This window comes from Nuphar pumila, chromosome 12 (genome assembly GCF_984573655.1).
Source record: "Nuphar pumila chromosome 12, dmNupPumi1.hap1.1, whole genome shotgun sequence".
In the NCBI taxonomy this organism is placed as follows: Eukaryota; Viridiplantae; Streptophyta; class Magnoliopsida; order Nymphaeales; family Nymphaeaceae; genus Nuphar; species Nuphar pumila.
Window position 1 is genome coordinate 12,151,425 of NC_143260.1, and position 27,712 is coordinate 12,179,136.

Consider the following 27,712-nt stretch of genomic DNA (forward strand, 5'->3'; position numbering starts at 1 on the left):
TTGAAATTAGCGACGATATAAATTCTGTCTCAAATCCGTCGCTAATTATCGACAGATCGACGACAAAAAAAATCACTGCAAAACTGTAGGAAATTAGCGAGGGAATTTTTCCATCGCTAATTAGCGATGGATTAGCGACGGAAAAAATTCCCTCACTAATTCTGTCGCAAATTTTTGATTTAAACCGTCCCACCTAAGGCGCAAAATTTTCCCTCTCTCCCCCGTTCGAAATTTAAACTGATGTTCGATTTAAACCGAGCCTCGTGCTCCCGCTGGTCGATGAAGCTGAGCCTCATGCTCGCCGCAGTAAGGCTCACTGGACGATCCTGCTAGACGATGTCGACCGCCGCGACTGCCGTCGCCCAACTCCGACGCAGCAGAGGAGGGCGGAGGAATCTCGATGAAGGGCGTGTGGATCGCGGGGCGGCTGTTGTACCTGGACATGCAGGCGATGTCGTCGGTGCACCCGTGGGTGCTGGACGCGATGCTGCTCTTCTTCACTGGCCGCTTCGGCAACCCCCATTCTCGCACTCACGTCTACGGATGGGAGTCAAACGAGGCGGTCGAGCATGCCAGGGATCTGGTCGCTTCCACGCCACCTACCTCCCCGTCGGCTCTGACGACCTCCTCGACCTCGATCGCCTCCGCGACGCCATCCGCCCCGACACCGGCCTCGTCTTCGTCATGGCCGTCAACAACGAGATCGGTCCATTCCGACCTCTACGAGACCCAATCAGAGATCTTGGGGTCGAGGGAGTACGGCTTGCTGGGATCCGGTGGTGGGTCGTTCTCCTCCTCCGTCGTCACCGACGAATCGCTCCAAGTCCGGCCTATTGCTGCCGGAATACCTCCCGGTAGCGAGCAAATTTTAAAAAAATTAAAAATTTAGCGACGGATTAGTGACAGATATTATTCGTCGCTAATTTAAAATAGTGAAGGACTCGCGACGGATATTATCCATCCCTAATTTAAAATAATGACAGACTCGTGACGGATCATTTTCGTCGCTAATCCATCGCAAATTAGCGACGGATTAGCGATGGATAAGTTTTGTCGTACTTAGCGTTGAAAAATTCGCGATGAAAGCTATCTGTCTCTAATCCGATGCTAATCCGTCGCTAAACTGTTTAGCGACGAATTAGCGATGGATTAGCGACGGATTTAGGTCCTCGCTAATCCACAGGTTTCTTGTAGTGAGAGGGGGGAGAATGGAAACCTACAAAATGAGCACCATGCTAAATGAAACATGATTGATTTACTAGAAATTGGTACTCGGGTCATGCAATTTATATGGAAAAATAATATTTGGAGTCTCAAAATTTTATGAAAATTGTAGATTGTTAATTTTGTAAACCTTATAAAAACCTATCAATGCATAAGAATCAAAAGCTCCAAGAAATTATTCCTATAAAAAACAAACATAAAGATCACGTCTGTATGGTCAGAATTGTAAAAAAACACAGAAAAATTAATAGCATATTTTATTTAGAAACCATGCCCATTTTATAGGTTTTCATCTCTTTATATATATTTATATAGAGAGTAGTGCATAGGTGCATGATCACTTTTGAACATGACCAAAATGAACTTCCGCTGAGCGTTCATCGCGTGTTTTCGCATTGGGACTTTGTTGCCGCTAAAAGTCTCAGCTGTGACCTTTAGTGGCAACTTTTGCCACCACTAAAGGTGTTATTTAGCAGAACCTTGTCTGGAGCATCCATCGCGCGCACGATGATGCTAGCGCAAGTTCATTCTGGTCATGTTCGAAAGTGATCATGCATTTACACATTTTTGTTTATATATATATATATATATATATATATATATATATATATATATATATATATATATATATATATATATATATATATATATAAAGTGGTACCCGCTCAAACATCTCAAGGCCATCCATCACGACCTTGATGGATGACCCATGCAAAAATGCATGTTTTTGCATTTTTTTACCTTTAGCAATGGTTTTTTACTGGAAAAACTGGGACCTTTAGTGCTAGTGTTTTGACTGCCACTAAAGCCTTAAAAGGAAGAAAACTCGAGTTTTTTGCCATTTTTTTTGGCCGTCTATCACACTTGTGATGGACGGCCAGTAGAGTTCCGTAGGTAGCTGCGTACCTACCACTCACTATATATATATATATATAGAGGTTTCTTACAATAAACATGTTCAAGGTGAGCCTCCGTGTATTCACATTAAAGTCTGGTGTTGGATCTTAATTGGTAGTTATGTCGCTTGGTTTTAGATTTATAACAAAAATTTGTCGTTTTCAATCATGTCCGGACGAGCATTAAACTTATGGAAGCGGTGTTCTCAAAAATGTTGACTTATCATATTTGGTTCATTGCCAAAAAAAATAGCACAAACGCGGGTTGGCTATCGATGGCCCAATGTTAAGGCCTGTTAGAGCGACATGAAAGATAGTCACGTGGTCTCGTAAGCAACCCTCTAGTAAAAAAAGGATTATATTTTTAATGGTTCTTGCACATTTGACCCTCAGATGTAACCTGTATACATGCTGCAAAATCATGATCAATGGGTCAAGGTCTCCTTAGAACAGATTTGGGGGGTTTGATCTAAAAGAAATATATATATATATATATATATATATATATATATATATATATATATATATATATATATATATATATATATATATATATATATATATATATATATATATATAGAGAGAGAGAGAGAGAGAGAGGAACTCTTTACCAATCTAAACGTTGATGACATTGGCGGCACTTTTTAGACCTCACATGGTGTTTCCTTACATATTGAGAAACAATAATGAAATCTAGAGGGATCCATTAACTCTCATTTAAAATTACAGCCACAAGATATGATGCAGATGCAGTACTGCATGAATTGTCTTACTTTTACAGTTGGACAAAAGACAACAAGGTATGCCATTTCAATGAACTTCCAAGTGAATGATGTCCCCAGCACCGAATAATCCGTTGCCATTATAATTTTCCATTATTATGGCCATTATGGTACACCAACATTCAGCATCATCCAAAGTGTTCTGCTAATGTGGATTTGGGGATCCACCGGCGTAGATATGGGCCAAATATTATTATATTATCTAACCTAGGGAGTCCCTTTCTTCTTATTTTCCTTGGAGAACAGAAAAAATCACTACAAGAAATCTGACCTTTCCAGTAAAAGTTTGCCTAATGCTTGTAAAAACCTTTACTGGCACTAACATAGCAATAGCACAGTAGTTTCGCCAATAAAAATATCGTCAGTAATATATTTTCTGGTGCTAATGAATAGCACCAGTGAATGGGTTTTTTTCTAGCACTAAAAAAGTGCAGAAAAAATGTCTTTTTTGACTCCATAAACAATGCATTTTATGGCGCTAAATTAATCCCAGAAACAATGCATTTTTTGGCACTTTTTAATATCAGTAATAGTTTTTTTTGCTAATTTAGTTTTTTTCTCATGTATAACCTACCCATACATTCATTCAATAATGAACCCATTAATGAATGTATGCATTCATTCATTTTGAAAAATAAATTTGTTCACATGTCATTCATTCGTTCATTTAAAAATGAATAAGTTCATACATTTATTTAATTTATTTATTTCATTCATTTGAAATAATTAACTCATTCATTTCATTCATTCTAAAATGAACCACCTTTTACATAAATTGATATTTTTCATTCAATATGAATCAACTTTTACAATTATTCATTCATTCATCACCAAACACTTCATAATTTTAACCCTCCATAACTCCAACATTTACATATGAAATCCTACAAGAAACACAACATATACATATACATAAACACACAATTGTCTTCATTTAACACTCCATAACTCTAACATTCACATACGAAATCTTGTAACACAATATATACACATATATAAACACACAATTATCTTCATTCAACACCCTATAACTCTAACATTCACATATAAAACCATGTAAGAAACACAACATATACGCATACATAAACACATAATTATCTTCATTCAACACTCTATAACTTCAACATTCACATATAAAACCCTGCAAGAAACACAACATACACACATATATAAACAAATAATTATCTTCATTCAATTCCACAACTCCAACATTCACATATGAAACCTGCAAAAACTACAACATATACACATACATAAATATACAAGTATCTTCATTCAACACTTAATAACTCTAACATTCATATATGAAACCTTACAAGAAACACAACATATACACGTACAAAAGCATACAACTATCTTAATTCAACACTCCATAACTCTAACCCTACGTAACTCCAACATTCACATGTAAAACCTTGCAAGAAATACAACATATATACATACATAAACATATAATTATCTTCATTCAATACTACAAAACTCCAACATTCACACATACATAACTCCATCATGCACATATTTAATCTACTATAAAAAATCATGCATAAAGAGAGGGTAGTCTGAAAGTTCATGCATATATTCAAACCAATATGAAAAAAATCATACATATAAATGTGAGATAACAAAAAAAAAATATTTTAAATATATGTAAATAGTTTGAAAGTTCATGAATTACATGGAGGGAAGATAGTATCAGAACTGGAGGTGCACCACACTTGTATATGAGGCGTGCAAATAAATATAGATAAAAGAATTACACACACATACATACACACAGATATATAACCAAATATAAATTCATGTACAGGATTACAATCTTTAGTTATATCAACTTGCCTATGGAGCTTGTGAGAAACTTGATTAATTACTGACCATCATTCTCAACAATAGCGCCTTCAACCCTATGACCTCAGTTTTCAAACCTGTGAGACGCTCTTGCATTATATCTATCTTCTTGCAATACACTTTTTGATGCAATAGTTCTACTTAACTTGGACTTGCACTGAATAATTTCTTGTTGGACACCCGCATGTCAAACATATGTACATGTTTGTGTTTGTCTGCTCAAACATGAGAAAGGACATCCCCTCATAATGGGTCATCTACATATGCATCCGATATCTGACACAACTGAGCTATCTTATCTCTGATCTCCATATGCAAGACAACATATTAATTCAACAAGAATTACATATTTTATTTTCATATATAATTCTTCTATGAATGATAATAAAGCTTAATAAAGCAAATAGGCTTTATAATCGCTTGATTTATTTCTGCACTGACAACTCTAGGTTTTCAACTGGTATAGGTCATGCAAAACATTTGCCCTCAAGACAGCCCTGTCCCATTAGCACCAACCTACGAATAAATAGAATATGATTAAAAAGTATAAAGTCCTATACATGAATGGCAACCATGCAAAATATTATATGTATATTCTCTTGTCGGTATTGTGTGAAACTCTTCATGTCTGTAGTATGCAGAATTTTTTGTTGGGGGTGATTGGTTGTGTTTTTTGTACTTAGTACCTACAAAGACAAGTAAGTGATATATATATACGCTATTACAATTTGATATAATAAATGCATACAATATTAACATATAATAAAAAAATACAAAGCTTCAACTACTGAGAATCAAAATGATGCAGAAAGCATTCTCACTAATTATCATAGATGTACGGTGGACGTACAACAAAGTGCTCCTCGAGAGTATTATGTTGCTTGTAGATCATTCTAAGCTCGAACATGAAGTTTCCCCAGGCTTAAGCATGTTCCTTCAACACCCATCTTTTCATCATCTATAAAATTTTATACTTTTTTAGCATTAACAATATATGTATCTTACAAAATTATTAATTAAAATATAAAAGTACTAAATTATAAATCATATACAAGAAAAAATCTACTTACTAGTGCAACAAGTAGATGCACCAATAAAAAACTTTTTTCTAGCGCATTTCCTCTATACGCCAAGCAAAAATTATTATACTTGCACCCTATGTTTAGCGCCAGTATAACTTACTTTTTCACTATGCTAAGTTTATTAGCATCGATGAAAATGATCTTTTACTGGCACGCTAGAAGAAACACGCCAGTAAATATATTATTTCTTGTAGTGAATGTTTTCAAATAGCATAAGCTTGACGTAGTTATAGGGCCAAAAGTCACATTTCCAAAGAAATACTATCGGGTTCTGGATATGGATCCATTAAGTTCCTAGGAGCAACTTAATTACCCCATATGGGGTGGACATTGTCTTGCTCATACTAGGAACTACACTTCCAACTTTCAATGCTTTCTTTGATCCTTCATGGGAGGAGTTTGGATTCGGTTTGGATCACAATAAAAAGTATTGCCAACTATTTGAGAATATCATGATAAAAGCATGCTATTTTTAAAGGGTGATATTATACTAAGATAAGTATAATGTTTTCAAAGTATCACCTGTTTTGAAAAAAATTAATTTGTTTGTAACTCTATACCTAGTTTTTTACAAAAAGAATCCCATCCTTTGAAAGAGCATGGGATCCATCCTATGTGGATCCCAACTATCCATCTGAAGCATTTGGTTGGTTGGTTGGGATCAGTCCAGATCCATGTGAAAATATTGACCAATCCTAGCCATTGATTAGATGGCTAAGATTGAATGTAAGATGGAACCCATCCTCTCTCAAATGATGGGATCCATACTCCTATTTTATATTACTTAAACTTTTATTTTTTTTTATATTTCACACATTTATATAAACAAGTATTTTCCTAAAATTCTCTAGGAAAAAGCTTTCTCAAAATATCAAGAGATTTTTCCTCATGGATATTTTCTTGAATAAGATTTATGACTATGGTTTGGACTAACCTAGACTTGCCATGACCATTTTGTGGAAGAATTTGCAGGCATGGATGGATGTTGGGAGGTAGTAGGATCCACATTGAGAAATGAAAATGAATCGGTCAACATGGTCTAGATCATGCTTAAGCTAAGGATGCCCTGATTTGGGACTACATGGATTTGGATCTGTGTCAAATTTGAGTCTCATAAGAAAGTTCTTGGCATCAATTTAAATCTTGTCACATTAGATCCAAAATTGTGTTAGCTGATAGGCATTGTTTTTATGTTGGAAAAGGCAAGTAGGCCAACTTTTTATGTTGTTTTGAATCAAAATCTAGATCTGACATGACCAGACTATACAAGCATTTATCAAATCCAACCCTAATTATAGAGAACATATGCCTATATCCAACAATGGGATAAGATCTGGGTTGGACCCGGGGAAGAGGTCTAGTCCATTTTCATTACTAAGCCTAGGTTAAGTTTGATTTGCCATTAAAAAATGCAAAAGTTAAATTGAACTAACCAATTTAACTAATTGAAGCTCAAGCAATGAATAATTCAATGGTAAGCTGAGTACTTTTTTTTATTCCACTTGTTGCAATTAATTAACCGAAAAATGACCATATTGTACAATTAATTTGAAGAAGTCCACATATATTTTATGTGAACTTTCTCATTTTTGCTTATATTCATTTTTCGCATGTTAAGAAGGAATAATCTATCTTTCAGAGGATGTTTATCCACAACCACTCATCAGATCAAGGTGATCTTGGTGGAAGTGGAAAGCTAACATCTAAATTTGTCTCTTGTCTTTATTCTATTTTTTTTTTTGGAATTTCTGACGAAAGTAGCCAAAAAATAGCATAGAAGAAACAGAAAAGGTGCAACCATACTTGTTTATCTCTTATTTTAGGAATATTGTTGGGGATGTGCACTTCTTCGTGACTTTTCATCAAATCAGGTGTCATTGAAAATGTATTTTTGTGTAGTTTTTATGTTTTTTCTGTATTTTTTTGAAATCTTTCAAAATCAAAACATCCTTTAAAAGATAGATTATTCAGTTGTTTCAATCTGTAGAGCATGTTTTTATTTCGGATTTGAAACTCAGAAATGAAAACCCTAGAGGGGTTTTCTGTTCTGACTCAAAACATGAAAGTTATAGGCATGTATCTTAGCTTTCTAGCAATTATAAAAATATAAGTTTTTGACATTAGATCATAGAGATATAGATCTGAGAACAAAGAATGCTTTACAAAAAATAGTCACATATTTGAGAGAAAGTTCACATATAAAGAAAAAATTCACATGTACGAAGGGTAAAAAGGTTTTTTTAAATCCAAATATTTGTGATTTTAGACATGGGAAGGAATATAAAAAATTATAAGGCTTTTAGGGAAATGCTTCAAACTAATCGTAAAGTAGTCATTTTTCCTCATTAATTAACTTTGTTTGATACATGCATATGGGTACAATACGATGTGGTTTAAACCCACATGGACCGGTCCTTACTTGGATTGTAAATCATTGCGATCGTCCCCTTGCCTACTAGGAAAATGCTCCTAGCACATTGGCACGAGTGCACACATGCAGAATCTGTGATTTGGATTTGTGTGATTTCAAATCACATATTCCACCTTGTGATCTGAAATCACATGAGATTCACTCCAATTGTGATTTCAAATCATGTTTAGTTTCTCATTTTCATTTTCTGATGTTTGGTTAGTTGTGCAAATGAGATTCATTCTCTCATTTTTATCAGATTTTGAATCTCATGAGAGGTTACCAAACATGTGGAGAATTCAGTCTTTTTTTACAAACCAATCCTAAAAGTCTAAGTAAAGTAAGGATTTTAGGTTGATTGAGTCTATCCTTAGTAGAACTTCTAGGGCTGCAAATGGATCGGATATATATGATCGAATATCTGATCCAAAACTCACACACTTTTAGAGATTTGGATCCTTAAAGTAAGATTTGCTTGTGGACTCCAATTGTTCAATATTTTAGGTTCCATCTAATTCATGTCTGAATCAAAATCTAATTCGATTTCACTTTCTTACATGTAAAGAGCTTAGTTTTTATTTTCCTTTTTATCAGATCCAATATTACCACATGTTTTGGATCCAGATTATGCCCTGCCATTTCAGATCTGGATTCAGTTCAAATCTACATTGCAAAATTTAGATTCAGATTCAGATCTAACAAGATCCGGCCCATATCTAATCCATTTGCAGTCTTAGCTAGCAGTGTTGTCAGAATCGGCTCCTAAATTGAATTGATTTTCCAGAAAAAAATTTGAGTTAGCTAGAACTTGTCTATGTAAACAGATGACCTTGTTAAAGCATCAGAATATATATGAGAACTGAACATATTGGGCCCTCTTTTCTCGTTCTGCCCCATTAAGCCCTATAGTTTGAAGTGTAGCCCTATAGTTTGAAGTGTTTGTGATAGATCTGAACCGTCAGATGTGTTTAGCATGCTCGATTTAGTGAGAATCAACTCTTGGATCATGTTTTTTTTAAACAAAAATGTGGTTTTATGGGCCAAAGAAAATTGATGCCTTCATAGCGATTGATTTTGGATTACTGGAAAAACCTCTATACATGTCAGATGTCTGTGATTCAAAAGACGATTCCTACTATAGAAAACCTATAGATCACATCTATGGTATTAGATGTAAGAAAAAATACCAAAAACTATGATTTTTTAATGGGCCTAATGGGAATCCCTGACATTTGAGCAAAGTTTTTCCTTGACCTCGCTAGAAACTCTCGACAGCAATTTCCTGGATATGGTTGGTGTATACTCACTTTTCTGGTTTTGAAGAATCAAGTTGCATCGTGACAGGACCATCATTTATCAAATGAACCTTCAACAAGAATAAGTGAACAGCAGTATTAAAACATGATGCATATGATTAAAACCAACATGACCAGAGAAATGTAGAACAAAAGATATTGTTCAATTTAAGATGCTAGCAATGGAATACTACCTTCATCATTGCTCCAAATAATGCATCATAAAAACAAACAAAACGTGGAATCAGACCATATAAGCAAAAAAAGTTGAACAAGTGCTGCTAACAGAAAATGTAAAGTAGCATCAGAATGGCAAACTTCATATTTTTTTATCAGTAAATATCCCCGTTGAAATATACATGTCAAATCCCGTTTCACTTTGAGTTTATACATTTTAATGGATTAAGATCCCATGCTTCAGACAGCATATGTGAAAATGAAGTTGCATTACTCTGTGGGGAGAGGGAATTGGAGTTCCCCTAATGCCCCAATCGTTCTATACAAACAGGGGAAGAAGGGAGGAAAGACCAACTTTACCACTATACCTGCATATTCAAAATGGCTCTTTGCTATATTATAGATGAAGAGTCGAGCCTTTCATGCATAAAATCATTGAGAAATGCTACCATCCTACCACTTTCACAAAGAAATACAGAGTAACTCAACCGTGTACACTATAAATAAGTAAATTTGTGTGCACCACTTGGATGTGATGTGCATGCTTGGTTTATAGAAACCAGCTTCTTGATCATCTAATTATGACATGTAAGTAGTTTTTTTATGATAAAATCAACAGTTCATAATTTTGTAAAACATTCCAGTCTTTTCATACTTTTTCGTCAGAAAATCATAATTTAATTATTGATTTCTAACAAATGGACCATGCCAAGTATATCTGCAAGATGGGGCTTGTGAAATAAACATAAGAAATGCTCCTTCTACATGAAAGTTCATATATATCTGGTTCACATATTCGAGTAACCATGCTCTTTAACTAGTGAGGAAATTCCTTACCTCATACCTGCACCAAAAAAGTTATTTATTTATCTTGAGGGAGATACCCGCACCCCGAAAAAAAAGGTTAAAGACTGACCATGACTCAGAGGCCACAGCGATGTGGCCAAATTTTGATTGGATTTCATTCAATGAACACGTAAACCAAAGACACTGTGCATCAGTCGACTCATTCAAAAAAAGCAAAAGCTGAGTATCTTTATGATATTTAAGATGAGAAGCAAGAAGCTATTAATTGTTATCATCGTTTTAGCAATGTATGGCAAGCTTTCCTGTGTGACCTTATTCAAGAGAAAGGAACAAAAAACTAGGAAGAAAAGTGGTGAAGGAATTGAACCCCATTGCCCCCCACCCACTTGAACAATGAAACAATAAAAGAACAACCACAAAAGCACCAAATATTTTATAGCCAAAAAAGAGAAAAAAAAGAACTGAAAAAGAAAGTACTTGGTTACTTATTTTCAGCCTTAAAAACAGAATTTCAGACTGGCTGCAACTCTTCTGCAATCCGACGGCTTGGATTGATCTGCATTATCCAATCAATTCATGCATAGCACGTGCTGTGCATTATATAGTTATGTTTACCTTGCTGTGCCTAGCACTATGGCACTGTCCTATCCTTGTTCCCTAAGCTAAAAGGCCCTTGTTTCCAATATAAATTTCTCTCTGCACTTAATTTCTTGGTGAATAGTGAATCCCCTCATTGTCATTGAGCCGAGATATGAAAATTACTATTGATTGACTCCACTTCACTGCAATTTTACTGGTTGGCGGTGCCTCTTGACCAAATAGATGCTCCTATGGGATAAACTTATACTGCTTTTGCTTTTGTTTCCACTAACCAATACTAATTATCTTGTGCTCTTGTTTTCATGACTTTTAACCTCTGGACATGCACAGTAGTATTGGTAACATATTGTAGTTGGTGCCCATATTGTGCTCAAGTGGGCAGCAGCACCAATCTTCTTTCGAGGAATCAAAATGGGGTGGCAACTATTGAGTGTTATTCCCATCCAAGAACCCACGTGTAGCACACTCCCACTGTGATATGTTGATTCTCTCATATCTCATAAGTAACCACAAAATGCAATCAAACAAGTAGGGGTGTCAACGGGTGGGGTTTGGTTCAGACCCAGGTGGAACCAGACCTTGTCCTGATTTTTGGGTATGGTATCGGGTCTGAAACTGGGTTTAATTGGACCCAGCATAAGAAAAACCATACCCGGGCCCGATAAGAACTACATGAACCAGACCCGGGCCATACCCTGTAAAATAATATTTTTCATCATTTTTACATTGAAAATTTGCAGTCTTAATCGGAACTCAGGTAGGGCCCGGGTCTGGTATAAAATTTCACAAACTATACCCGGATTCATGTGTTAATTGAACCTTCGGGTCTGAACCCGGATCTTAATCAAGTCTTCTTATTTATCATCATACTCCGACTCTATAGGGTTTGGTATGTGTCTGGCCGGGAAAACCTGACCCGTTGACACCCCTACAAACAAGGTCTTGCCAAGGTTCATGTACTACTAAAAAGTAATGTTACTTTTTTTTTTTGGCTTGGTCACAGAGATATAAAAATAAATAAAAGGCAGTTCCATCTTGGCTAGGGATATGGAATTATATATGACCAACCTTCCTAAGGTCAATAAGAAGCCCAATCTAGATGAAAGAGTCGTCAATCCCTGGGCAACTTCGACCTTGATATACTTGCTAGTCAAAACAAAAGCAAGGGCAATTTCATAACACGTTTGGTTGCAACACAACATGAATTCTTGTTTTTCTTCACAATTATGCACGCTTCCTTCGCCTCTCTCTCTCTCTCTCTCTCTCTCTCTCTCTCTCTCTCTCTCTCTCTCTCTCTCTCGTGCAGGTGCCAGGAAGGAAAAGAATGGCATTTTACATCAACATTTTTACTTATTCAGCCATTTGCATTGCATTGATATCCTTCAGTTTCTCCATACAAGTGTTCCACCAACTTTCTGTTGATTTCTACTCGAAATCATGCCCGCAAATGGAACAGTTGGTATTCTCGGTCACGTCAGAACGGTTCAAAGAAGCACCAGTCTCTGGGCCTTCCACCATCAGACTCTTCTTCCATGACTGCTTTGTAGAAGTGAATGACCAAAACTAACCATCTCAAACTTCTTCATCATTCTCTCATCTTCCTCTTCTGCGAGCTGATCCTTTGTTGCTGGTCCGCAATATTGTAGGGGTGTGATGCATCCATCCTGATAAGCAGCAATGGCTCCGAGAGGGACGCTTACGATAACAAGAATCTTGCGGGGGAAGCATTTCAGAGCGTGAACATGGCGAAGGCCATGGTGGAATCCAAGTGCCCCGGAGTCGTCTCCTGTGCTGACATTCTTGGCATTGCTGCTAGAGACTTTGTTTATCTGGTACGCCAACCTTTCTCTTGGTTTCCTTTTCTGTGGATAACAAGAGGAAAACCACCTCACTCACTCGCGACCTCGTTGGTGTAAAAACCCAGCTCCGCTTGCTTGCGGCCTTGTGGGAGTAAACTAGGCTTCGGACCTGTGGGATGCAAAAAGAGAGCAGCTGTCGTCGTATTGTATATGATGTTTCATTTTAATCACCACCACACATCGCACTTGATGGAGTTATCTGTGGGCTCCACTCTCACATATCTCACAATTCTCGAGTGTGACATGCAGTGGGGATTGAATATAACAGATGATCGGTAATATACAATATGACTGTATCTACTCTTGATGCACGTCAGTGGTTTCGAAGACTTCCCTTCAACTTTGGTGACATTCATGAGTCGCCTCTACCAGATGCTTGGAGCCGTGATGGGCCTTTTGTTTTATCTTTTTTCCCCGCCTTCTGCTTTGGTTACCAACTTGTTCTTCTACTTTCCCAGCATGCCTTTAGGTATGTCCACAAAAAAATTAGCTAAAAAAGGCCCACCGTTGAAGGAAGAAAGGGTAATCCTACACTTATGCCTAGAAAGCTAGATCACTTTAGAATTTCAAAGAAAATTCTTTCCCGCATGTATACGATTCATCTTTTCAAATTTTACGCCATATTTTTTACCATTTACATCTTTTTTTACCATGCATTCCATGTGTTTCATCCAACATCTCTCTCATTTGTACACGACTGTCCCATCAACGTGATACACTAGCAACTCTAGTACCATATAGCACAGCATTAGCCAGAAACTGATAAGGTGATGCCATCCAATATGGGCAGCATCACCCCTGCCAATTTCTGGCAAATTCAGTACCAGAATGGTGTACAGTGAACCAGGTTGGGAATAAGGTTTTCACCCCTGCCCCGTCTCAAAATTTTGCCCTCCATTCCCACCATTTTCTCACGGGTTTTGATTTTAACCTCCAACCCCACCTTCATCTCTGTTTCATGTCCTCCAACCCCAGTCTAAATGGGACGGAGCCCCATTTTCCCTCGTCCACTGTCATCCTTAAAGAAGGAGTGGAAGGTTCATTAACAGGGAGCTGGGTAGGGGAAAAAGTAAGTCCATCCTTGCCTTCATCCCCTGCACGGTTTTGGTTTTGACCTCCATCCCTGTTTCATGTCCTCCATCTCCGCTCCAAATGGGATGAGGCTGGGCGGAGCCCCATTTTCCTCAGGTCCACTGCCATCCCTAATGGTGCCCTTTAAAAGAAGGGTTTTCCATTGGTCATTAAGAAATCCAAAAGCTTGATATGAAGAACAACCACTCAAAAGTGCATTTAGTTTTTTTTTTTTCATAGAAAAAGCTGGGGTTAGGCAGACCCCTACCAGTTATACAACCATACCATTTGAGGTTCAAACTTGCAACGTCCCAATACATGGTGACGTGCACTAACTGATTTCTGCTAGGCAAGCAGAGCCCCGGTTGGTAGTGTATGTAGTTGGCCATTAGGAAATCCAGACCTCGATATTATGAACATTTCAAAGATGCATGCTATCCTCAGATCATTTGATATGTTGAAACAAGGCACACATTAAGAGAACTTGTATTGCCTATCTTGATGGTACCAAACTCACTGGCTTCTGGCACCACCATGGCAGAAAACCAATAAATCATATAAAGTATCACACACACACACGCACGCACACCGTGCAACTAGGGATACACACGAGCCAGGCTCAAGCCGAGCTTGGCATGTACTCTGCTCACCCAAAAGCCTGAGTGCTCAGGCTCGACTCGTGCCAAGCTATGAGCTTGGCTCGGCCCAGTTCATGAACTTGTTTGAGCTTGAGAGCTCGGTTTTGTGTTTTTTTATAACTGGAAATAATGTATTTAAATATGGTTTTCTCTTAATGAGGCAGTTTCATAACCTTACACTGTATTTGGAAAAATAACCGTTTCTAAGTTACTGCACTTCATGATTTCCATCGATGGAAATATTAGCAATTTCAATACATCACAATGTCAAAGCAAAATATTAAAAAAATTAAGATAGTTTCCTATATAACAGTGAAACTTGGACAAATTCATACCAAAGATATGTCATCCTCATTTTACAAATAACAGAATTTCTCAGTGCAAAACAACATTCGCACAAAGAATTTAGAGAGCATGCATTATTTTTTAAGGTCTTACCTTATTGGCAAAGCTTTCAAGTAATTCAATCTTTGAGTTCTCATATGCAACTATAGCAATTTCACTGCATCATCCTATATATATAACAATAACTGTATTTGTATCATCACAAGCACTAGTTTGATGCCAATAGAAACAATCTGAACTCACCATCATTGTATATTTATCAAGATCTCAATAGTAGATTATTTCCCTTCATTTAGCAAAGTATATAACAAAAAAGTAAAGTATATAACACATTACTTCCTATAAAATCAATGACATAAGCAAAGTATATAATAGTTCATATAACACATTATTTCCTGTAAAATCCTTGACACAAGCTAAGTATATAACAACGGTTTACATAACACATTATTTCCTGTAAAATCACTGACATAAGCAAAGTATACAACAACAATTTATATAACACATTGTTTTTTGTAAAGTCCCTGACATAAGCAAAGTATATAACAATTGTTCGAAGACTGTGGGGCCTGATATAAAAATTTTAATTTTTGTGGATCCAACTTCGCAGTAAGTTATTGGGGGTTGAGGAGGGTCACGTCGCCCTTCTCATAATGTGGGGCTTCGGGGCAAAAGTTTTGGAGGGTAGTTCTGATGCAGCGCATCTGGGCATGCTTGAGGAGAACGTGATAAAGACACCTTCAGAAAAAGATCAGCAACAAACCCGAACGCACCAACCGAGCTCACACCTAGCTTAATTGAAGTCGCTGGACGAATATGCCTATTTTGGTATTTTTGGTGAAGTTTTGGATTTTATTTTGAAAGAAAATAAAACTGTATTTTATCTAAATATTTAGATTTTATTTTTAATCTTTGTAATTTTTATTTTATTCGGTTTAGTTCCAATGGTTGTTAGGATTTGCTTAAACCAATGGTGGGTGTACGAGGGATATCAAGTAGTTTTCTTTATTTTTTCTAAATTTTCAATTTTTATTATTTTAGAACCCCAACCAAGCTGGATCCATTTCTTGGACGGATTTGGATCCAACTGGCATCTTTTGGGTCTTGGGCAATGGGTTAAGAGAGATGTGTTATTTCTCTTCCCTCTTCTTCCCCCCATTTTGCACTTTCTCCCCCAACGTCCCTCTATCTTTCTCCTAGGTGACATTGACAACAAGAAAGAAGATGAGTGGGGTTGGCTCCCTTGGGAGGGAGCGTGAAGACCAAGGATGTGACAACTCTCCTCCCTCCCAATGTCTTTTCTCCCTCTCCCTTTCATGTTTAAAACCCCAGCCATAAGGGGGTTCTCGAGATGTTGTTTGGATTGTAAGTCTTAAAAATTCCTTGTTAGGAAATCTATTTCAGTTTTTGATGATTTTTTATTGCCGACTATTATGCATAAGAATGATGAAGCCTATGTAACAGGGATTCGGCTAGTAGGGTGCCGCACCCGCTTCGACCCAACTCAACGTGGGTGTAGGTGCGAGTGCAGCACCGGGTGCGGTCAACCCGACCTTGGGTGCACTGACCACACCCAAGGTCATTTTGGTCTATTTTTTTAGATTTTTTTTTTGCCCTATGAAAAGGGAGGGGGTGTTGCGCAGCCGGTGGAGTGTTAACCAACCCCCACTCCCCACGACCCCCATCTCCCTTCTGTTTCGCCCCTCTTACGCACTCTTCTAAAACCCCCATCATCTTCCTTTCTCACTCGTTACCTGTGTCTCTCTCTCACTCATTATCCACCTTCCCCTACTTCTCTCCCTCTCGTTTTCCTTTCTTTCTCGCACCATTTGGTGAAAAGGCACACGACTCACACAAGCATGATGGTGAGGGGACTCCTTTGGATTCACGGTAGCCGAAAGAGGGAATCAGAAAGAAATCGGGAATCCGCGATTCCCAGGTAGGGTTTACTACGATTGGTGTGGGTGTATTTTGTTTCAAGTTTGCAATGGGTTGTAACACACCCCAAATATAAAGGATTTTGAAAGAAAAAAAGAGGGGTTTTAATGGCTGCCGAAAACCCCAAATCGGCAGATTTAGGGGTTTCGGTTGCTTTGAACCCCAAATCAAAAGAGGAGTTTTAAGGGTTGCCGTAAACCCCAAATCGGCAGATTTGTGGATTTCGGCTGCTATGTACCCCAAAAAAAAAACTCGAAAATTGAAATCACGGACTGAGACCGGGAACAAAACATTTTTTTTCTTCTTGTATGAAATCCATGAATAGAAATCTGCGATTTAGTTATCCTAAATTAAAATTGAAAAAATGCTTGTGATTTGCCTCAACTAATCGGTGTTCTCTTTTGTATCTCAAAGTATAGTTGTGTATGACTGTGGATTTGCATTTTTATCCATGGTCGAAAATCTGTCTGCAACACCTGCATTACAACAAAGGATATGTTTTATTAGTTGTTCTCACTTGCTTAGTTCTTATCCCATCATAACTGTGTAATGAATGGTGTTCTACATTTGGATGCAAGTAGGAGTTATATTGGTGGAGATAGTGTGAGATTTTATGCTATCTAAAATGTGATGAACATGAAATGTCAAAGAGTTATCTTTTTAAGTATTAAAACATGTTGTGATTTGCAATATAGATTGTAACTGATCACACCCCTAATTATTAGAAGAAAAATCTATGTGTGTTTATGGATATTCTATAACATAGGGAATTTGTAGATATTTTTGGCACACGTGGGTCCACGGGTGTTGCATATTTAATTAATCCATGTACAACTTATTTTCTTAGATACACTATGGTACTGTGCTATGCTTTACTGGATATTGGTTTTTCCAGATGATTATACCGTGATGGTAACATTCACACCAAAAATTGTGAAATATGTCGTTTGTTCATGTACATTTTTTTATAGAAAACTATAGTTCTTATTGAATTTGAACATATTGAGTAGTGGATTTTATATATATATATATATATACATTTTTTCCCTTGCTGCACCCCGCACCCAGGTTTTTTGGAAGTGCCAAATCCCCGCACCCGCACCCATGTGACATAGAATGAAACTACATTTTGTTGATTAAATCAAATTTATATATATTGAATGTTTGTATTTTTGTTTAGGCAATATATATAACATTGTATTCACAATTTTCAGTGTTGAAAATTTTAAGAGAACCCTTGCCAAAATTTTGTTTTTGAGGCACTCACTAAGTGTTCGGTGAAATGCCTCAACGAGCTTGAATGAGTTATTTGAATATTAATTTTTTTTGCATGCTTAAATTAATTTTATATTAGATTTGCACACATTTGATTCTTATTTTGGGTTCACTTGGGTGTCCGAATCTATGTTTTAAAATTCAGCCATAGTTATTTTTGTTTTACCTAGGTTGTGTGTGTGTGCATTTTTAGCATCATTAGCATATCTAGGTTAGTTGCATTAATTTATCATGCATTAGCATTTAACTGTGTGTGTGTGCATTTTTGAGGCACTAATTTATCATGCATTAGCATTTATTTGGGATAGGTCATTCAGATTTTTGTGTCCTTGTATCCCTCATTAGGCTTGTGTTTATTTAGTTTTAGGTTTAGTTTAGAGTATGTATGATAGTTGTGTATATTGGTGTTTGGTAACGTGTTTGTGACCTGTGTCCCTCGTAGGCGTTGCCATTAGTTCTGTAATTTTACCCTAAAGATTATCTTAAAGTGTTTTACTCTAAATCGGTCTCTCTAGACTCCTATTTAAAGGAGGTAATCTGCCTTTCGTAGTGTGTGGTTTTTCTCAATCTAAATAAAGAATCTTAGTACGGCCATGGACATAGGCAACTCTTGTCAAACCATGTAAAATCCCTATTCTGTGTGCGATTTTTTTTTTCTCTTCTTCTCTTCACATGTTTTTTTATCTATCAATAGTATGATCTATCGATAGTGTGTTGTATCATTCTCCAACAACAACAAGAAAGTAGAAACTATAAAAAACATCTCAATACTCTAGAGAATCATAAATTCATGATTCATCTCTCATAAACATAAAATTGCAATAATTTTTACGTAATAAAATAGTATCAAAATATAAGTTTTAAGCATCATTAACAAAACAAGAACCCAAAATATGGTCAAATGTATATGATAGACACAATATTGATTAGCATGAACAAAAGTTCAAGTTTAAAGTTTTCAATCATAAAAGTAACTCTCCTTTATGGTCTCAATCGAGTCATCAACATTCACCAATGAATTGACCTCACTGCAATGTAATTCCCACAAAAAACAAAAGATAAAATAGCATGTAAGTAACTTAAATAGAGCCTACACTTTTAAAGAATTAAAGTTGTGACTTGTGTGCCATATACCATGTCCAGTGGTTTGTTGTGCATCCCTACTGATCAACATCAAAAAAAAAAAAGCACCCAAGGAAACCAATTCTTCTTCAACATCATCAACTTGGAAAAAAAAAATCATTGACAAGCATATTAAATCTAAGAATTCAAATGAATTAAAAATAAAATATAGCCGATGTTCCAATCCACAACTCCAAGAAGGTTAAGTGAAAGAGAAGAAGGGGGTGATGGGTGCACAAGATAGAGGAAGTGAGAAAGAGAGGTGGAGATCTTGTGAAAGATAGAGAGAGGGTGAGAGAGACTTGTGTGTGGTGGGCGAGGAAGAGAGAGCTTAGGAAAACATGAGAGGGTGAGAGGGGTATGAATAGGAAGGTTGAGAGAGAGGGGGTCATGTAAAGGGGAAGAGAGAGAGATGTGTGATAAAGAGATAGAGAGAGTCATGGGATTGGGAGGGATAGAAAAAAGAGAGATTAAGGAAAGGGAGATGGAGAAGGAATCCCCTTAAGCAAGAGCCCAAAGAGCAAATTGTCCTTTCAAAGAAATAGCCATTCCAACTCAAATTGAAAGAAATCAATAAATTTCAAATTCATAGCATAACAAATAAGAAATCTTTACAATGCTTAAATAGAAAAGAGGGACCCTAAAAATGTTGAAATCTAGACAAAATTTTCTCTCCTTAACCAAAAGAGGCAAACGCTCTTGAGGGGGCATTTTGGCTTGGCTAAAAACCACCTTGTCTCTGGGGGGATGTTGAGCCTTGGAGATGGTCTATAATGTCCTCAATTCAAATTATCCGCTAAAGACCTTTTGAAATCCGAACGATCGTCTTACCCCTCATTGTAACTCTTATTCTCACTACATCCTTAAATGGATCATCAAATCCATAATCTTACTGAGAGAGATAATCCAGATCCAAACAAACAAAAACACATTTACAAGCCAAATAAGCAAACTCCTATCACATAAGTACAAAATCAATCACATGCATAAAAGAAATAACAATCTAGTTTTAAAATATTATTATTTTTACTTGTGAACTAGTTTGGTCCTTTGAAGCCCCTTCATCCAATCTAAAGTACAAACTAGTGCTTCCATAGTTGATGGTAGCAGTCTACTACAAGATTCATCAATGACTCGACCATCAATTAAATACAAAGTCTGAAGCAACTATAGTAATAGGAATGGACAATATATTGTAAGTCATCGAGAGAGAATAAGAAATTTCAATTCTTTATCTTTGCACCAATCCAAAATGTCAAACTGTCAAGATGCTTTAGGTTTTTACTTGACTAACTCTTTTTTGAAATATTTGTCTATATCTGATTTGGTATCTTGGAAATAAATATACTCTGACTTGTTTATATACTTAAAGAAGTCTCTACTCTCACTGTTGAGGCTAGACCAGTTCTATTGTAAACTTGACTACTAATACCACAATTACGACCATCAAATGAATCACAGTAAGTACCATACTTAATATAATCATTATAAACCTCATGCAAAGTGCTTATCACCAATTCAATATGATGCATAACTTTATCTTTTTTAGTATAAATCAATAAGAAAGCAAATTGTAATGCAGTTCTCTTTCAACTTGAGCCTAACACTGATGCAAAAGTCATGAATAAGTTACGGTCTCCTCAATACTTTTCAAACTTATCTATCATTTTTTTCATGAATCTTAAAAACCCAAAATAATTATTAACCAGATCATCTAATATTGCTTTGACCTTTGCAATCTCGAAAAAAAAAAGTTTGAAGTTGGGTATTGTGTCCCCGAAAAAATGCAAATAACATTATAGAAAACTTCAAAAAAACTGCATATGTCTCTTACCTTTTAGCAATCTTCTTGTTAAATCACCCAAGGAAAATTTTGATCATCCTCCTTTAAACAGACAAAGACATCTTTGTATATCAAGACAAACTCCAACATAAGGTATGCGAAGTTTCATCGAGTTGTAGAATCTAAAAACTTTTTTGATGTATAAGCATCCAATTCATTTATTGTAACATAAAAATAATGAAGTCTTAAAGGAGAAACATTTAAATAGTTGATGCTCTCTCTAATGCAATATATTACCTCCTTAATTTCTTTAACACCATCATGCACCATTAAATTCAAGATATGTGCAAATCTTACATTAAATAACTTACCAGCATAAAATAATTTTGAACTACTTTTCTCTGTATTATCTTTGATTGTCCTCACAAGTATATTATTATCAGACGCATTGTTTACTGTCATTGTTAAAAAAATTCTTAATGTCTCACTCATTAAGGCCCTTAAGAATAACAGTGAGTAATGATTTTCTTGTGTAAGAATGTCCTACTTTATTGAAGCTAATTATATGCTTTTGCAATGTTCAATCTTTATTAATGAAGTGAGATGTCAAACATAAATAAGATACAGTTTAGCAAGAAGTCTATAAATCTGTAGTGGGGCATATCTTATCCATACCATTAAAAATTTCTTTCAACTCTGTTTTCTCCTCTTTGTATATTTTTATAGCATCCCTTTTAATGGTAGTACATGATATTGGTTGGTGTCTTGTTTCGTGATACCTTAATACCGAATTTAACCCATCATGCTCCATCATTCAAAAGGGATATTCATGTTTGATGAACATCGTTGCTATGAGTTTTCTTACCACATTCATCTCAAACTTTCCACCAGATACAACTAAATCACAGGAATTTTTTAATTATGGCCCACTAGTACATCCTCTACATATCTTCTTATGCCTCAACATAGTGGTCATATACACATCTTTAGAAAACAATAAAAACACTGGGGCAATGCTTACATTATTTTTGTTCTCTTGATTCTAGTAGAAGTTTCTACTTGTGCATCATCTTCAATCTCCAAAGAGTCATCTTGATCTTCTTAGACTCCTTTATTTCCAACATCTTTTGAAGGACTAGGTTGTTAGCCCCTATAGTCAACTGCAAACATCCAAGTTACAATAATAGGTGCATACGAAGAATTTTACCATGAAAAAGGGTCACAATGCCTTTCTTGCCCCATTGGTTGCTTTTTTTTATGCAGCATATCTCTTTTCTTGTAATGACATTTTCTAATTTTCTGTAAATAATTGACATAGAATACAATATAATGCATAAACACGTACAAAAATTCAAATGAAAAGATGAATTTATCAATAGACATAATAAACATAAGCATTGATTAGTTACATGAAACAAAAAAAGACTACATAGTACCTAGAAAATAAGACAAAAAGTAAATAAAAAAAAATTATATGCATGAGAATCTTACACACAATAAACAAGCGCATACAATGTATCCAAATTTAATAACTGAATTGAATTATATAACAAAAAAAAAGAACAAATCTGAAAAGGTAACCAAAAAGAGTTTTTGATATATAATTTATGCATAATTACTAGTTAAAGTATCAAAAGTTAAAAGAATTAACACCCAAAGTTCTCATTAAAATTAAAATAATTAAATTAGACAAAAGAAACAAATGCAAGTACTAGATTCATTAAAAGATTCATCAATGTCAAACCACAAAGCATTACAAAAATCTAGTAAGAAAATAGATAGACATAACGACTGACAATGAATTCCTAAAAGAATTTAAAGAACCATGAAAAACACCAACATATAAACTAATTGTGAGTGACAAATCTAGCCCTATAACCACAAGGATACTCTAATTTACTATGATGTCATGGTCTTTTTTCTGAGAACCATGCAACGCCTAGGATGCATACTAGGCAAGTCTTTGGGACAAAGCAACACGCTGGAGCAAACCCGGGAGTAATACGAGACAGTGTTTCGGGAGAAGGCACCATGGAGCGGAAGTAATGTGGGGAAGAAACTATCGAATGCCACCATGTAGAAGCGAATGCCCAATCAATGCTCTCAACACTTGGGAGTCCCAACGAGGATAAAGGCTCGTTGGCAAGCAACAACCCGAGAGGGATGGTCATACACGATGCCACAAAGGCAAGCGGTGTGGCAGGCAATCACCAATGGAACATGAGCAACCCGCAAGCAACACAAGCAAACACACAAGAGATGTAACGCGGCACCGAGCAAGGCAACCAAAAGGGGTGAAGGCAACCAAAAGGGCATTCAAGAATTCAACTTGTATTTATAAGTTGGTCAAGCAACACTTACGAACGTGACACAGACGCGACACGTTGACTCGATACGGGGCAATGTAAGGTGGGACAGTCTTGAAGAGTGAACATTCCAGGGGACCTCTTATGTACTACTCTTGATAAGGTGCCCATGTCCACATTCTCTATATTGAGTACAAGTAAAATCATCCCACAAACATTTCAATTTAAAAATCAAGCAATTTACACTAGTAATCATTCACAATCTCCTGTTTATTAGGAGAACTTTTTATTCTAATTCTTATTTTTTAAGCAAAGTTATTTTCTGTAAGAAAAAAAATAAATCCATTTAGGCCATACACATTTAAATCATGTTCACTCAATTAACAAGACAAAAACCATTCAAAGCCCTATCTATAACACAAATATTTGTGAATTACTAAATAAAATCCCACAAAAAATTATATAAATAACCTCATGACAAAATTCATTTTCATTTTAAAGAAATACACTCATAATAGCATGCTTGCACCAAAAGTTAGCATTAATCTCATCACTAAATACAAGTAAATCACAAGAAAAAAACATTTTAGCCAATTTAGAATAGAAAATCACATGTGATTTCATCAATTCTTCTCTAATTGCACATAAATGATAAACCGCATAAAAAAAGAAAAAGAAATGACAAGATATGAGTTTGACAAAGATCATATTAAACCATAGAGGAGTTCATCATAATATTTATAACGAGGGTTTGATGACATCAATGAAAAGTGAAACAGGGAAGGAAACAATGGAAATGAATCACTAAAGAAAGAACAAAAAAAAGGAATTAGGGTTTTGCCAACGATGATGAGAGTGATGCTAGAACATTGGTCATCAATGTGTTGCAACTCGCGAGGGGTCACTGGTATTGGCATGTCACAACTCGCGAGGGAGGGGCTGTTGTAGCCTACAGGTAGTCTGGTGCTGGTGGTGGTGGAGTGACTGAGCCTAGAGGAGTCGAGTCGCTGACCAAGGAATGAGGGAGGGGTTGATGGCCACTACAGGTGATCCAGATGTTTGATACCGGTGGTGATGGTCGTTGATCGATAAAGGAGGGCTGCTACAAGTAGGGGTGTAAACAAACTAGCAAGTTGAAGGAGTCGGTGGGGGTGGTGTGGCTAAGCCTGTGGTGGAGTGGTAGTGCCTCAAGGAATTGAGCAAGTCACTGACCAAGAGGCGAGGAAGGAGGAGGGGACAAAGGTGAAGGTCGATCGAAGTATTGAACTTGAAGAGAGAAACCCTAAAGGCAGTAAGGGTACTTTAGGAAATTGGGGGAGCTTGATAAATAATATATTAATTAATATATAATATATATTTTATATTTTATATGTAAAATGAATCGAGCCTAATCGAACTCAATAGGCTGAACAAGCTCGGCTTGTTTGCTCGCTCGAGCCTTAGAACAATGTTCGAGCACTATTCCTTTACAGGTCGAATGAGCTTCAAGTCAAGCCTATGCCAGCTCGGTTCATTGTGCATGCCTAAATGCAACCAAAAAGGTGCAACATCTATAACCAATGATAATTGGATAGGAAAGCCCTCCCCAGTGCTTGAGAGCTTCAACGATCGGATCTTATATATTTATTCTTTATAATGTATTTAATAAGAAATATACTTTACATGAAGATTTTACAACATTCAAAACATAAAAAATAGATTGCTTACAATTTTACAGTACAAGTCATCCGTTGATTTTTAGCACTTAAAAAAATGCATCTAAATATCAAAAATTCATCCACTAAAATATGTTGCTTATTAAATAAATGATAAAAATGCAAATATGTAGAGCTCGATCGACAAAAAGACTCAGTCATTAGAGAAAAACTTTGTCTGATCATCATTGGTTATAAATGTTGCAGCTTACTTGGGTTGAATAGTCCCCTTCCTCATATCTATATATATATATATATATATAATTAAAATGTTGCTACAATCAATTGTATGTACAATCAACTTAGCAAGATCCATTTTTTCTTTTTTTTTGTCCAATCGACCACTTGGATGTGATCTACATGATGTTTTCAGTGGGAACACGTTTTTGAATTTCCGAAACCGTCCTATGTACAGGTCTTTTGGCGATACAAAAACTGACAGTTACAAATGCAGTTGTTTTTTTTACTCAAAAAAACATATTTTTTTATAAAAAAAAAAAAAACATGATCCAAGGGTCGGTTCCCACTAAATTTCCCATGTTGAACACATTTATAAGGTTAGATTGAGTCAAAGCTTCTTGCATCATGACATTTCAACTACATTGTACCTATGATTGATTGTAATATATATATATATATATATAGAGAGAGAGAGAGAGAGAAACTAGAATATGAGAACAAGAAATGTGGGCATTTTCAACACTGTTTTTGCAAATCCAAGTTTTTGCAAATCCAACCATGTGGATGTGCTTGGCATGGAGAATTTGCTAGGAATTAACCATTGGATCATGTATTTTTTATGAAAAAATGTGATTTTTGAATGCTTGAATATTTATGAAGATTATGAGCTGTTGATTTTAAATCCTTAAAAAAAACACTTTTATGCATCAAAATCTAATGATTCAAGAGCAGGTTTTTATAAATCTAAGCAGGTCGATCACATCCATATGGTTAGATTCACGAGAAAAGAACAAAAAATATATAAAAATAGCCGTTCACACATTAGTTCTTATATTCTAGTGATTATATATATATATATATATATATATATATATATATATATATATATATATATATATATATATATATATATATATATATACATGTGGTGCTTGTAAGCATGCTCATGTGTCTGCAGGGTCGGGTAACCTTGAGCTTTGCAAGGGGTAAGCTCGTTCAAGCACTGCACAGGTTCATCCAAGCATGTAAATGCAGCTTGGGCACGAGCAGGCCCGTTCTATGCAAACTAGCCGAGCTTGTTCATGGAATAGTGAGCTCGATTAGCTCATTTAATATAGTAGTTATTTTTTTCAAAAAAAAAACGAAATACTCATATATATATATATATATATATATATATATATATATATATATATATATATTAAAAAATAAATAAATACAATAACTCAACTAGCCCAGAAGCTCAGCTCATCTGCAGTCCAATGCATGTCGATCTAGCTAAATCTGTAAATAAATGTAGGCAGGTGGACCAAAATATCCAGTGAAAAAGGGAAGGAGAGATGGGAGAGTCTCGTTGGCATCCAATGTGAAAAACAATCTACCTCGTCCAAATTCAACACTGGATGACCTCCTCAGGCTGTTCGCTAGCAAAGGGCTCAACAAGTCGGACCTAGTTGCACTCTCTGGGGCACACACAATTGGGTTTGCACACTGTGACCAGTTCGTGAGCAGGCTCTATAATTTCCACCACACCAACCGGCCGGACCCGTCGATCGAGCCCAGGCTCCTCAAGGCTCTGCGGATGTCATGCCCACCTGCCGGCGGCAACACCGACGTGGTCGCCCCGTGTGACGTCACGACGCCATTCACATTCGACCATGTGTACTATGGGAATTTGGAGGCCAAGATGGGCATACTGGCAACTGACCAAGAACTGTTCTTGGATCCAAGGACTAGGGGATTAGTCCAAATGCTAGGGAAGGATAAGGTTAGTTTCTTTGAGGCTTTCTCGCAGGGCATGGAAAACATGGGCAGCATGGGGATTAAATTGGGAAACTTAGGGGAGATTAGGAGGGACTGCAGTAAGCATAATTAGTTAACAGATTTTCCTTATGTTGATCCTTTTTGTATATTTTAATCATTTTTTATCTTCAAGCATTCTAAAAATTACTGCTTACATTTGGTGTTGATAATTCAAAGACTAAAGCATTGTGATGTTGTTTACAAACACCGGCAGTGTGTACAGGTCCGGGAACATATTCAGTGTGGCATGCTGATCCGCAATTACTAGTGATTGAGAAAATGTCTTTGATTAACAGAGTCTATCTCTTTGGTAAAGGCTCGATGATACAACTTAAAACCATTAGGCTCATTGCTACAATTGAACCTTCCATAACACTCATAAACTTTATGACATTTAAGCACATCAGCCCCATCCATGTTACTTATCCTCAAAATGGGAGCAATATTAAGCAAATGCATCCGAGATTATGAAGGATTATACATGAAAGACCGATTTTAGGCTCTCCCTTCAACCTTGTCTTTTAAATATTTTCCTATATGAGTAATGGGTCCGTGTTAAACCCATTTAGTGCTAAACCGC

General features: G+C 36.2%; 1 protein-coding gene across 1 annotated transcript; it reads left to right on the top strand.

Annotated features, from left to right (window-relative positions):
- Positions 1 to 336: 336 nt before the first annotated feature.
- LOC149820009 (peroxidase 19-like) lies at positions 337 to 27,205 on the top strand. Its single transcript, XM_089981724.1, has 4 exons — positions 337 to 779; positions 12,505 to 12,667; positions 12,765 to 12,950; positions 26,630 to 27,205. The coding sequence occupies exons 1-4, from the start codon at positions 337 to 339 to the stop codon at positions 27,203 to 27,205; spliced, it is 1,368 nt and encodes a 455-aa protein (XP_089837850.1).
- Positions 27,206 to 27,712: the final 507 nt, after the last annotated feature.